The 13,945-nt window shown below is 44.2% G+C and overlaps 1 protein-coding gene across 8 annotated transcripts in view; it reads left to right on the forward strand.

The window, feature by feature from the left end:
• The window catches only part of LOC117590181 (microtubule-associated protein Jupiter), a 28,106-nt gene that overhangs the window by 4,644 nt on the left and 9,517 nt on the right, over positions 1-13,945 (forward strand). For 2 of the 8 annotated variants that reach the window (XM_034282587.1, XM_034282588.1), the window contains exon 1: positions 11,117-11,279. The exons of 1 other annotated variant lie outside the window; for it this stretch is intronic. In XM_034282587.1, the coding sequence (XP_034138478.1) occupies positions 11,218-11,279 (62 nt within the window). In that variant the 5' untranslated portion in view covers positions 11,117-11,217. Of the gene's footprint in view, positions 1-10,560; positions 10,711-11,095; positions 11,280-13,945 lie in introns of those variants that run through there. 5 more of the 8 variants (XM_034282581.1, XM_034282582.1, XM_034282586.1 and 2 more) reach the window with 5 other exon arrangements.

A 13,945-nucleotide genomic window follows, 5' to 3' on the forward strand; every position in this document is an offset into this window, starting at 1 on the left:
CCCCCCCCCCCCCCCCCCCCCAGACGAACACCCACATTTTGATGGTGGTGGTGGTTGTTGTTGTTCCCCCATGGGTAGTTAATTTCCAAGGACAGAGTCTGGTCTGGATTACAAGGGTTGCTGCTGCTGCACTTGAAAGTGCACTGCCTGGAGCGGAATTTGTTTTTTTTTGAAAGTGAAAGACCTTCGGGGGTTTCTGTTTCTCTGCTGGCTGCAACAACCACCAACAGCAGACGAACATCCTGCAGAGGGTGGATTTTGGGCATGCATTTCAATTCCCCCGGTAGCATTATTTTTGAGGAATTAAATCAATTTAGGATTTGGCATGTAATCGTCGTGGGGTGGTGTCAGACTCTGGAAATCTCTGCGGTTCTTCGAGTGCGGCTTGCACTTGTCCTGGGGATGCAGCAGACAGATGATCATCTGTGTGTGGAGAATCAAAGCTGAAGGCTATCATTGCCCTCTTCTGTTCGTTATATTTAAATGTATGAATAATGTAGCTGCTTTTGTTGAGAGTTATTTTACGATTGGTCACTCGAATATCATTTATGAATAACCCAGATAACTCCAGACAGACAAAGAAGCTCTGGAAACACCACACCCAGAGATCAGATATACATCTGACTGGAGCTGAATTAATTTACGCTTTAATTAGTGGAGCATTCCCCCCACCCATAAGTTCTTAAACCGAATTACATAGCGAAAAGAAAAGAAATGAACACAAACTGGTAACTGGAAATGCGATCCATCGGGGAGTCAATGGCCACTATCTGGGTTACGGGTTACTCTCGCTGCAAATTGTAGAATCCGAAATCATATTGCTTTAAAAGATACTTTTTAATTTGAATAACAATGCCAGTACTGAACCCTGATAAGGTTCCCCGAGCCTAGAAATTCCCATTGTACTGTGATAATATAAGTAGGTATAATTCTTAGATGTATGTATGTACTTGTCTCGTATCTCTTCGTATTTTGCATATCGGTGTCTAGAGCCAACAAATATTCAAAAGTAAACAACAAAGCGGAACCTTAAAGTCGCTTTCTGGGAACAGTGAATGTTGGTCCACAAAGATTCTCTATATCGGAGATGTGTTATTATCATATTTTTACAGTGCATACATTTATTTATCTTCTGAGTTATCAGATAGAGTCTGGCACATCTGCTTCGATGTGGTTGTCCAGCAGCTGCTTCCAGTTTAAGCCAAGTCCATTGACTACTGCGTGGCGACGATGATGACAAGAGAAGTTTTGCGACTTGCCCCAAAAGTTCGTTCACTCTTGACACTGAAAAACTGAAGGGAGAGATCGCGGAGGAGAGAAGAGACGAACTGCAGATTATTCTCACATGGAAACCAATAGATAGTGAAGGCCTCTGACAGCTCATCCTCATGTTCACCTTTGCGCCTCGTCATGTTCATGATGCGGTTTACCATCAACAGGTTCTTCCTCTCAATCCCAGGAAAGGGATCCGCCCAGGGGGCTAAAGAAAACGCGACTGGGTCGACCGTCGACGTCTCGACAGCCATTGGAAGCTTCTGCTTCTGCCTCTGCTGCAGCTGAATCAGACTTGTGTCCAGAAACAGGTTACAAGAGAAGAGAAGACCTCTTCGATCCCCCCCTCAAGCCATCGACGATTTCTTCCGTTCCGCCAAACTCTGATGTGGATTCTGCGCGAAACCGGCTGCCCCTACCCTACCATCTACCCATCTCCTTAACGGAAATCAATTCCTGTAACAATTTTCCATCCGAGAATTGGTGGAAATTGAATTGAAGTATAACAATCAGAAAGCAATGCGGGCATTTATGTGATTTCCAGGCAGCAGTGGAGTTTTCGAATGGAAATATATATAATTATCGAACCCCCAAGCCGAAAATTCGTAAGCCTTTGCTTGGAACAGATTCCCCTTTCCTACTCGTACCAGCGGATGAATGGAGGAAGGGCTCTGCTCTCTCTCTATATGGATTCTCCGTTCTGTTTGATTATTATTATCGTTCCGTTCTTCGTCTCGACAAGGGAATGTGCTACCCGAAAACACACTCCTTAAATGCGGATGCAAACACAGTGAACCGTCGATAGGCAGGCGGCTGGCTGGCAATAAAGATAATAAAAATTGTGATTTCAGACGCGCCGCCTAAATAAATAACAAAATATTTGTACAGATTGTCAGAGCACCATGGCGCCATCTATGTCAATATAAGCGAACTATTCCAAAGTGCACACTAGCGGCATCTGCTGTGTCTATGTAGGAAACATCAATTGTTGTTCGCGTGTCTGACACCACTGTTTTCTTGCTTTGGTTTACAGCACCTACGATAGGTGGCGCTTTGTTTCCGCGTAATGGAATCTTCGAGTGAATTCCCTTCTCAAAGATTCTTCATCAAATCCAATGCTTGGCATCTTTCTAGCTTTTTTGATGAATTGTTGGCTTGCTGTCACTGTTCATTAATTGCAATTGGGGAATATCGGGGCCAAAAAAAGATTGATCCATCGATAAGCAGCGCCAGGTGGGGTGAATTTGATTGATTGATGGGTGTGGAAATGATTGACTGCCCAGGGAATTGCATTCGCATTTTGTATGGCCGTTAAGCGAATATGGAATATAATGTCTGCTGCTGGTGTCCCACTTTGAAATGGGACTCCGTTTGGACATTTTGATTTAATGGTTAATTTCCCCAAACAACATTTGGTGGTAAAAATGGGTAGCTGATAGATGAAAGCTTTAATCACCTCAAGACTTAAAGATTGTTTATTCATTATATTATGATCTAAGAGTAACCACCGCTCTTCATCTTCATCCTCATCTTCATTCCCCATTTATCTTGGTTGGGGAGCATGCAAGAGAAGTGGCATGTTGCGCCTCGCAGTTCATGCCTCCGTTGCACTGCGGCTGTGTCTCTGTGTCTCTGGCATTATCTGAACACTAAAATCGGCGTAAATAATTACCATCGTTTGAGCGCGGAGTGCTCTACGCTGCTCTGCATTTCAGCCGCTCAGCCATTGAGCGAACTTTTCTTTCCGCAACGAAAATGATTCTCATCTAAAGAAAAAGATGACAAAGAACAGGAATAGGACGAAGTGGCAGTAAAATGAAAGAAAAGAAAAGAACGGGAATTCCTAATTTAATAGTAATCAAAATGAATGGAATGAGACTTCAGCTCCTCTAGCAGCTCCCAGACTCCAGCTAACGTGGAGCAAACTTTGGTCGAGAGAATAGAGAGAGAGAGAGAGAGAGAGAGAGAGGTTCCCCTTAAGCTTAGAACCCCTTCTGTATATATCATCTAGCGTTAATGCTCCGTTGGCATGCCGCAAGATGAAGATCAGGCTGAATATTGTGATTTTGAGAAGGAGACGAAAGATGCGTAGTAGAACCAGTTGGTGGCGGGAGAGAGGCAGCGTGAAGCATTTTATGTAACATTTGATTTGTTTTCCAAGAATTTCAATTAGCTGGGAAATGGGCAATGGATGCACACACAGTCCCAACAGCGACAGCTCCAAAAGCCACAACTCATTCATACGCTCCGCTGGGATTATCTAAGATCTGTTTTCCAGCTTAGAGGAGAGCATAATCTCTCTTACCACCATTCGACTTGCATTCGGCTTAGCTCTTGGCTGCTCTTGGATCTTGGACTAAGCTTCAGTGACAGCTTCTGCATATCTTCGCATCGTCTTCGCCTTCTCCTTCCCCCTGTCTGCACGCACGGAGTACCCACAGATGTGAAAAGTGCTGACACATACATTCGACATTCCGCCGACTCCGACACGACTTTTTAAACTGTGTTAACGCTCTGGTCGGAAATATTACTACATTTTCCAGAAGAACACCAAAAATTCGTTGAACATTGGCTCTGAGGAAGATCCTCGCTTGTACTACAATCTACAGCAATCAGTAAAGAAAATATTTCAGAACTGCTCCATACCTCACGTTTTGAAAGATGGAGTTCAAAAGATAATTCCCCTAGTGGAAGTATCGGTTCTTACTTTGGTTTTTAATTAACCAGAGAGTGTAACAAATCAAGCTTCAGCGTCAGCTTCAAGTTCTGCCTGCCTTTCACTCGATAAGCAAATAATAATTCAGATTTGCCTCATGCCGCATGTCTCTTCCCTATTTGCCTCTCGTTGCTCTCAATGGGTTTATGTGCAAACTTTTCACTTTATAGATCTTATAAAGGGGAGAGAGAAACTGTAGTTGAAACACAAAACCAAAATCAAAGTCAAATATAAAGGCATAGACAAAGCCGAAACCAAAACCGATCAAAACCCAAATTGATTCCCAGTCTTGGCTCTCGACTTTGGGCTAATGGCTAGGCAAACAGTCAGACAGAGTTCGGTGTCCGTAGTCTGAATCACGCACTGCACTTGACCATTATCGTCGGATGCAAGAGGAGGCGGCGAGAAGGAGTTACCATTCCACATTTAATGCACCACAGACATGCGATCAGCCGCCCGTCCGTCCTTCTTTCTTGCCATTGTTAATATTTCAATATGCATTCGTTTCGTATCGTATCTCTGGAATACAAGATTCCTCCTATTGCTCCCAATCATAACTGCCTGTAATTACACGATGGGAATCTAGTTGGAATCCCAATTTAGTGCACACTCTGATGGAATTGTTTTGTGGCCGCGACATATGTTCGGGTGCAACCCACGTAAACTGAACCCCTGCAATTTATTAGAGACATTTTTAGAGATGATGCCCCGCAAAGTCATCAAATTCATCATTCCCAATCCCCCCCATGTTGGAGGCGAACAATTGTTTTTATTTCGTTTTAATTTGTTGATTTAAAGTTGATTACAACTAATTGAAAACTGTTGCAGAGACCTTGCCTTGGGTTCTAGTTCTCTACTGTCTCTGGCGACCTCTTTTCTCTTTATATCCAGCCCCAGCCACGTAATTTGAAAAAGTTGGTGCACTTTTTCTTTGCCTTGTGCTTGGATTTTTTGTGTGTTTGCGCTGAAAAATGTCAAGGAAATTGCAGCACTGCAGTGGAACTGCCAGAGGGTGTGGCCGAAGAGAAAGTTTTGTTTCGAACGATTACACGATAACAATCAAAGTTCCGGCTGGCAAATCAATAGGAATTCTTTCTGAAAAAATTTTAAAAACTATTAGAGAATTACAGTGCTGGGTATGGAGTTGGATTGGGGTTCTTTGAATGGTGGGAGGAGGCCAGAGCCATTCTCTGGTCAAGTGGTCGTCTGCTGCTGCCCATTTGCCCATCTCTCGAAACCATTAAAGATGCAACTCTTCAGCTTCCTTATGGGTGCTGCTGGGCAGAGATCAAGTGCCAGACATCTTATTGGCTAGGCAGACACCCAGCATGAGAGAATGTAGTGTCTTGCATGTGTATATGTGTATGTGCATATATCTTTATCTTTAGCTTTGTGTCTCCCCAGAGATGTGTTCCATATTGTAGAGCAAATATTTTGCAACATTTTCTTTGCTTCAAGATAGTTTTTTGTATAAACAAAAGTGGACCTCACGCATTTTAGGAATATGAACGATAGACTGCCAGACAGCAGGATCGGAAGACGGGGACGGAGTTGGAGCTGGAAGGTAATCGCATTGAATTGCCTCCTATTTTAATGAAAACTTTTCCATCCAATTGTTGTTCGACACGAACCCGAAAGAAAAGGGTGGGAAAGAAGGTGGAAGGGAGGGGGGTGGTGTGCACTGCTACAAAGAAGTTAAAAGTCGAAAGAAATTAAAGCATTAATTTAACGCCAGCTTTGCTCAGAGAAAGAGATGGAAAAGTGAAAGAAGAGAGTGAGAGAGCATTGTGTATGGGTCTCTGGTAATTGTTACCTTACCGTACCGCCACCCATGCCCCTCGCCCTCACCTGTGCCCCTTCATGTTGCACACACACACACACACACACACACACACACACACACACACACACACAGAAGCAGCAGACCAGACAATGCATTTGAGGAAGTGGCTCGTCGCTCTACGTCGCGCCATTGTGGGGTGAATCTTCAAAAGACAATTTAAGCCTTACATTTTTAAGGCATTGAACAACATTGAAGCTTGGTTGGACTGTGGGGCCCAGATTTTGGGCCGCTTCAATCGGCTTAAAATGGCATTAAAAGCTTTTAAACATATGATTACATATGTACGTGTGTATACGGGTGCGTGTGAAGAAGAGAGGGAGAAAAAGAGAGAGAGAGAGCCACAGGGAAAGGGAAAATGTTCATCATGAAGAAACTATAGTTTCTTGATGGTGTTGATCATTACATTCGATGTTCTACTCTCAAGAGGAAAGAGAGCAGCAGCAGCTCTCACTCTCTGTCTCTCTGAGAGAAAGATGGAGATTGATTAAACTGTTTTTCATGATGCATTTCCCCTGATCATTTTCCTGTCTCAGATTTCTGTTGATTTAGTTTCGTGGCCCCTGGGCCGAGGCTAATGCCTTAATCATATGATAAACTCTGTCCGGAAAACAAAAAAAGAAAAAGATTAATTTCCCAGCAGCAGCATCGTAGCGGCGGAAAGGAAAGCCAAAGTAAGTTGTTGGTCAAAACTAAATGGCATTGGGCACACCGCTCACCTTTCTGACCGAAAGTAGCATTTTGATGGTTTTGATGGTTTGGTTTGTGCTTCTGCTGCTGCTCCTCTTTCCCCTACTTTCCTTCTTTGTCCGTTTGCACTGCACGTTTTCCTAATTACTCCATTTAATCTCCGCTTTAAAGACCGCTTTTCTGCTGGTCAGTCAATGGCCTGCCTGCCTGCCTTCCATGCCTCAGAGAAAACTGAAAAAGTGAATACTCATATGGGGAGCACTCCGCACTCCACTCCACTCGCACTCTATAATTTTTGGCTAGCGTAAAAAAACGAGCCCCAAGTGCATTCATAGACTGTTATACTGTTGAGAGAGCATCCTGCTCTCCGCCATGTCACAATTACACAGATTCCAACAAGGTGACGTCTTCACCACAGGAATGATCGTGGAGAATAAGTTATTGATCCTTCTAAAAGCGGACAGTAAATTCACCTTGTAATGCCAATTTCTCCTATATCGAAGAGAAACGAACGAACTATTTCTAGCCTCTGCTCTCTCTCTCATTCTCTTCATTCAACTGCATTGCCTACTCACTTGTCTTGTCGTTATCTTTCGTTCTCTTTGCTCTCATCTCAAATACAGTCACAGATGTTAGCCATCAGCAGTGGGTACGCTTAATAAAAGTGAACTTAATGCCTAACCATAATTATAATTAACCAAAGTTGCTAATAAATATGGCAATGGAAAATGCGTTTCCGAATGTCACAAATTCTTGTTCATATGTTAAGCACGTACGGAAGGGAGACCGAGACCATTGCCATTGGAACTGCCGTTAGTTGGGTTGGTAATTATGCAGCAGGGGGCTGGGCCTGTGGTGCAGGGCAGCAGGCAGCCCCGGAAATTTCACTTTATGCAGTGAAATTATTTATTGACTTAAATATTCGCAGTATTTGCTGTTACACGGTGCATCGCTTGGGGCTTTTTTATACCCGGTACTCGAAGAGTAAATAGGGTATATTGTATTTGTGCGAATAACGGTTGGCTCCAGACTGCTGTATGCTCACACTGAAACCAGCGAATTTCAAAAATGAGATCCGCCCCCTTCCGCCCTTGCAAAAGGGCGAAAACGAAAGCTCAAATTTTGAAGATAACAGAAAACTAAAAACGCCATTCCGTAGGGAATGACCAAATCTATCAACTCACCAAATTAGGATCCGATTGGATCATTATTATGGCCCCAATGAATAAATTAATTTGCAATGGCTAAACCCACCCTGTCCCCGCAGCTTATATTTGTTTATTTCCTCTCATTCACACTCTGCTTCGGCCTCTGCCTCTGCCGCGAGTCTGCAGTGTGTGGGTCTAGGGAAGCCCGGCAAGCTAAAGGAGCGTGTTGGTGTGAGAAGTGTTGCAGATGTAGATGACAGATGAAGAAAAAATTTTAAATTTAACAAAACACCACTAAGGTGCAGATGTAGTACTGAGTGCCGGGTATAAAAGTTGTGACGCGTAAGAAGCGTCTCACACTTCCCTTCTCGTTTTTCATGGCTCTCCATGAAGTATTGGCTCGAAGAGCCAAAGTGTCAATGCGCTGGGTTTACAATCACATTATAAGGTTTGCCGTATAGGCTGCCTCGTTCACTTCAATTGTCAGATGCCGCTGTCCACGTACGGTACCCCTCCTTCATGTAGGCCCACTCCAATGCTGTGTTGCATGATGTTTTAACTAGTCAACGGCCACATGCCACAAGCCAGAAGAAGGGAAGGAGCAGCAGCAGCAGCAGACGCTGTCGATGAGATTAGACACACACCACACACGCCAATACACTCGAAAGAAAGAGAGGAGAGTGTGTGCTCAAATGTATGTGGCAAAAGGAGAGGAATGTATGTATGTTCCATTGCACTTTACACTCGAACTCAAAAAAGAAAGCGACACTCTCAGCATCTCTGGACTACACACTTTTCTGGTCGGTTCTTTGCCCACAGTACAGTACGTGGCCCAGGATGTCGTGGAAGCCCAGGGAGAGTGGGAGTAGTCACTAGGTCTTCCAGCCTATTTTTAACCGCATGGAGTAAGATTGTCTTTGCCACGTTGCAAGTGCATTACGCCTAGGCTTTTACTGGTGCTTGTGCTGACAGAAGCGAGGACACTGGGGACAGACGGTGGTGGGGAGTGTGAGATGGAAGAGCAAGTGGCGTGGCTGGTGTCAGGTTGCAGTCGGTGCAGTCACTGGGTTGGAGTCGACGGCCAGTCAACTATTCCTCTGGTTTTCCCTACCAAAAAGCTAAAAATAACCTCCATTACCCCTCTAGTCGGCGGTCGTCAGTTGTCGGTCGTCGATCGTCGGTCGCTGCTTTCTGGCTTCCTGTTCTGCTGCCTGTGTGCCAAATGTTGTGTTCCAAGAAACGAGGAAAACGAAGAAGTATGAAAATACATTTTGCATTTGGACTCTGCTGCTTGCAACGGCCTCATTAGGGCAAAGACACTTGAAAATAGAGTTTTCCGGCCCCTGACCCCACGATCCTCGGTGATGATGAAAGTGATTTATGGTCGACAAAAAGCAGCATCTTGAGTACCGCTCTTACTGCCAAATGCAGTAAATGAGAGAAGGAGGAAAACAGTTGCATAGGGGAACCCTGAAAGTTCACTAGACCTGAACTGTTTCTTTTGCTGCTGCTTGGGTTTTTCTCTCCGCATATTTTGCCAGTGGAAGAGCTGAACTGAAGCATATCTGCGCATATATTCTTATACACACATATGTATTCAAAACGAGAAGGGACGTGTGAGATGCTTCCTACGCGTCACAACTTTTATACCCGGCACTCAGTACTACATCTGTACCTTAGCGGTTATTTGTCATATTTTACATTTTTTCTTCATCTGTCATCTACATCTACAACACTTCTCACGCCAACAAGCTCCTTTAGCTCGCCTCCCTCCTCTAGACCAAAACACTGCGGAGTCATGGCAGAGGCAGAGGCCGCCCACTGCAAAAAACATATATAAGCTGCGGGACGGGGTGGGTTTAGCCACTGCAAATTAATTTTTTCATTCTGGCTATAATAATGATCCCATAGGATCCCACTTTTTTGGTCTGATAGATATGGTCATTTCCTACGGAATGGCGTTTATAGGTTTCTTTTATCTTCAAAATTGTAGATTTTGGAGGTTTTCGCCCTTTTTCGGTGGCCGAAGGGGACGTGGCTCATTTTTGAAATACACTTGTAACAGTGTGAACATACAGAAGTCTGGATGCAAAATTTGGTGGCTAACTTTTATAGTCTATGAGATCCAGTCGCTCATAAGGACGGACTGACGGACGGACATACATGGCTCAATCGACTCGGCTATTGTATCTGATCAAGAATATATATACTTTATGGGGTCGGAAACGTTTCCTTCTGTGCGTTACATACAATCGTTATTCCCCACAAATACAATATACCCTATTTACTCTTCGAGTACCGGGTATAACCAGGCGAAATGTTAATCCCGCAAGTGTTCAAGAGCTGCGGTTTGGGGCCACAACTTATTTGGAGTTTAAGCTTGAGTTCTTCTTCTGTGACCTACAACAGCAGTGTGGGGAAGTGAGGTGTGTTGTCTGTGGTGAAGAGAGCCGTGTGCCGTGCGCAACAGAGAACACCTGAAAGAGCGATAGAGAGAGAGAGAGAAAGAGACCCAACTCCAATCAGCTGTAGTTTGTTTTTGTTTTGATGAGCCCCAAGCATGTGGCTGGCGCAGGGTGTGCTAATACAGGGTGAGGTATTTCCAGAGGCCGCTCTGGAGAGCGCAAAAACTGGCCACAGTTCGTATCGGTATGCCTCATCTTTACCTTGATATACTCTGCGCTGGGGAGCCGGCGCTGCCTCTCTCTCTCTTCCTCTCTCTCTCCATTGTTTGTACGCTCTCTGGGAGCGAGTGTTGGTTGGTCGTTGTTTTTGGATCGATAAAACTTCTCGCTGCCGCTGCTCGCTGCTCCGGCCTCTGCTGCTGGGGTATAAAATGCTTTTCACTTTTCCGAATGCACTTTAAATCGCAAACTAAGACCGAGCCGTTCACATCAGCAGCAGAAATCGAGAATCCGTGAATCTGAGACAAGCGTCAAAACCCGAAAACCCGAACACATTTCCAGTTCCTCATATCCTTTGAACCGAAAATTTGTTGTTCCCGTGTCGCGCGTTGTGTGTTTCCAAAGTTGGAGCCTTACTTTGTAAGTGAAGAAAATAGTGCCCCCCCCCCCCTCTGCAACGGGGACTGTGGGTGGGGAAAATGTTGCAACATTCTGCGACTGCTGCTGCTGCTGTGTCCTGCTGCTGAATCATCTTATCTAACTTCCGTTTCGTCTTCCTCTCGCTTTCTCGTCGAGTTTACCCAGTCCTGCCCCACGCTCTTTTTGGGTGCTGCTGCGTCTGTGCACAGACTCCCTTGCACATTCCTTCAGTCCTTTTGTGTACGTGATACGCGATTTTATTGATTTTACGCACTGGCACTGGCAGCATCCCCATGAGTAGATGAGTCCATGAGTCATCGCTGCAACATTTTCCCCTTCGCCCAGCATCCCTCTAACCACCCGTCCTTCTCCTTTGTTCGTTTAGATATTTTGTGGTCCACAAAAATAGAGCAGTTGCAAGCGCAGGCTCTTCTCCTGAAAAAAGAAAAAGGAAACTCGAATTATCTCTCTGTTCACCCACCTACACCCTACCACATTTAATCAGCAATGGCCGCGTATGCTGCATTCAAACACGTCGAGCTTTACAACGTGGGCAAAGCCAAGAAAAGGTAAGCGAAGAGAAGAGAAGAGCTTTCGGGAATCCAGAATGTCGTATTGTTGTATTGTTTGTTCAAAGTGCACTTTGCTTATATCTGAATGATGTCAGATATCTTCCATCATCCTCCTTCTCATCATTGTTTAAACTGCATCTCGCGGTCCAAGCAAACACATCTGCATGTGTGTGTGTGTGTGTGTGTGTGTGTGTGTGTGTATGAATATGCATGCATGTATCTATCCGCGTGTGTGCCGCTGAGATTAATTTAGCGTGCATTCACCTATCTTACTAAGTAACTAACCAGCAAACACAACAGCAAAAATATCAACAACACGTACGTTTGGCTGGCTGGCGTATGTGTAATCCGTGAAGAGAACCCACTTTTGTAAGGGGCGCCTAATTCCCACCACCCAACGCCACCGAACCACCCAACCAGTGCACAGACAGCTGGTGGCGGTCTTTAGATGTCTCATTGATTTTCCGCCTCTTGCCGCTTGCCACCTGCCCCACGCTCGACTCCTTATCTTACCGCTTCGCCCCACTTCATTCCCATCGCCATACAAAAGTTAAAGTGGTCGGCATTCTTTTGGGATACCTAAAAGAGATAGGGTATGGCAGGGCTTTCAGAACTCGAAAGAAAGCGTACAATGAAAAGCTCCTTCTTTGAGTTTCTCAAAGGAGGATAAAACTACTTGATTTACATACCTTCAAAATTAATCAGAAATATTATTTGAATATGGCTTTTTAAAGAGAAGGGTATTACATGCATCGACTGACACTATAGCTGAGCGCACCTTTCTTTTTTGTGGGTTTCGGTCTTTCCTTTGTTTTAGCATGCAATTCTCTTTGCCCAAGCCCCTTCCCGTGGCACCACCCATCCCACCCATCACTGGAGGAATGGAGGATGACTGGAAGAGGAGGTGTGCCGCCTATGGGTAGGGTACGGTACGGTACAAGGTGGATAGATGGCCATTGCCTTTCGACTGGTACAAAAATCGTTACAAAAATGCCTCTTTATGCCCCGCTTATGTCCGAGGTTCCGCTTACTACCGTTCCCTGCTCGTTTCCTGCTGTTCGTTCTCTGTCCGTTCACTGTCCGCTGTACGTTCGACTGTCCGTCGTACATTGAACCCTCTCCATTTTGCAGGCAAGCGCGTCGTTTACAGATTAGTGCTGGTCTCTAAATAATTTTCCGTGTTCATATATTGTAGATGGATGTATGCCATGTGCATTAAAAACAATTTGCTAGAGACTTTTCGTTTTTATGGTCCATGGAAATGTGTTAATCATTGTCATTGATTACGATTGCGTCTCTTTGATTTTCCATGACTGACTTTCCCGCTGTGTGTGTGAAAATAATTAATATACTATTTTCCTTTCCTTCTCTCCATTCATCCATCCATTGATATTTGTTTCCTTCTCTCGACCTATTATATTGTAAAGTGTTTAGTTTAAATTAAATTCCAAGGTACGACTGCGACTGCAGGCTTGGAGATTGAGTTGTGTCTCGGATTGGGATTGGGTTTTGGCCCCCCTTTGATTGTCTGTGGGGTGTTGGGTGTGGGGTTGTATGAGTGGCGGAAATCATGACAGTTCATTCATTGGTTTATGGCATTGTCTCTGGCATTGTAGCAATAATTATACGCTTGAATTACTTTGTACAATGTACAGTATCATGTTGATATTAATTATTTTACAGCGCCCACGAAGGTAACCCCATTCTTCGAAGAAGAAATTTCGCAAATAAATCACAAGTACCAAATATACAGACTAATAAATGTGCTTTCTGCGTTGCTACGTCAAAATTTATGTATGTAAATATTTGCAAAAGTGATTTACATGAAGTAAAGTCAAGACATTTTCGTGGGCCACACTCCCCCCACATGACCCATTGATGGAGGCCGAAAAGGAAATCAAAGAAATTTTAGTTGTTGGTTGGTTGATGTTTTTTTTTTGCCTGCGTCAATGTAATTCCTGTTGACACGGAAATAAGTTTGGCAGCTTGTGGAGTTTCCTTAGCAACGTTAAATATGTATATGATAAAAATATAGGTATATGTTATATCCATTTAGATACAGACACTTACAGTGCCTCCTGGTGCCTAGTGCCCATTGACAGAGGATTGTTATCGGGAGGAGCAGTACCCGCATGGAATGGAATATATTAGAAAGTCCTTTCGCTTTCGCATGGCCAAAGCTTCTCCCGTTGCAAATTAATCAATACAGATTTATTAATTACATATGTGTATGTATAAAGCAGAGACAGACAGACAACTTTCGCTGCTGCAATTCTGGCAGTGGATATGGTTATAGGCTCTACAATTTACAGATCCAAAGCCAGCGACAGCGGCAATGCCAATCCCACAGCTTATGCATACGCATATACATAATAATAATAAAAGTGCCACAAAGCTACATATGCACACAACCATACGCTTGCAGCAAACAACATGCATGTGGCTGTGAGACTGCTGCTGCAACTTTTCCTCTTGATCACACACTTTCCTTTGCCACAGCGCGCTAATCGATAATTATTCATCAGGCATCAGGCTCAGGCAAACACTATCGATAATTGACAATCTATCGGGGGCTTAGAGAAGCATATTTCCATGGAAACAAACATGGAAAACGGTAACTCCAACTCTGAGTCCAATTATGAATTTTCATCAGATTCCAATTG

This window comes from Drosophila guanche, unplaced genomic scaffold (genome assembly GCF_900245975.1).
Source record: "Drosophila guanche unplaced genomic scaffold, DGUA_6, whole genome shotgun sequence".
Taxonomy (NCBI): domain Eukaryota; kingdom Metazoa; phylum Arthropoda; class Insecta; order Diptera; family Drosophilidae; genus Drosophila; species Drosophila guanche.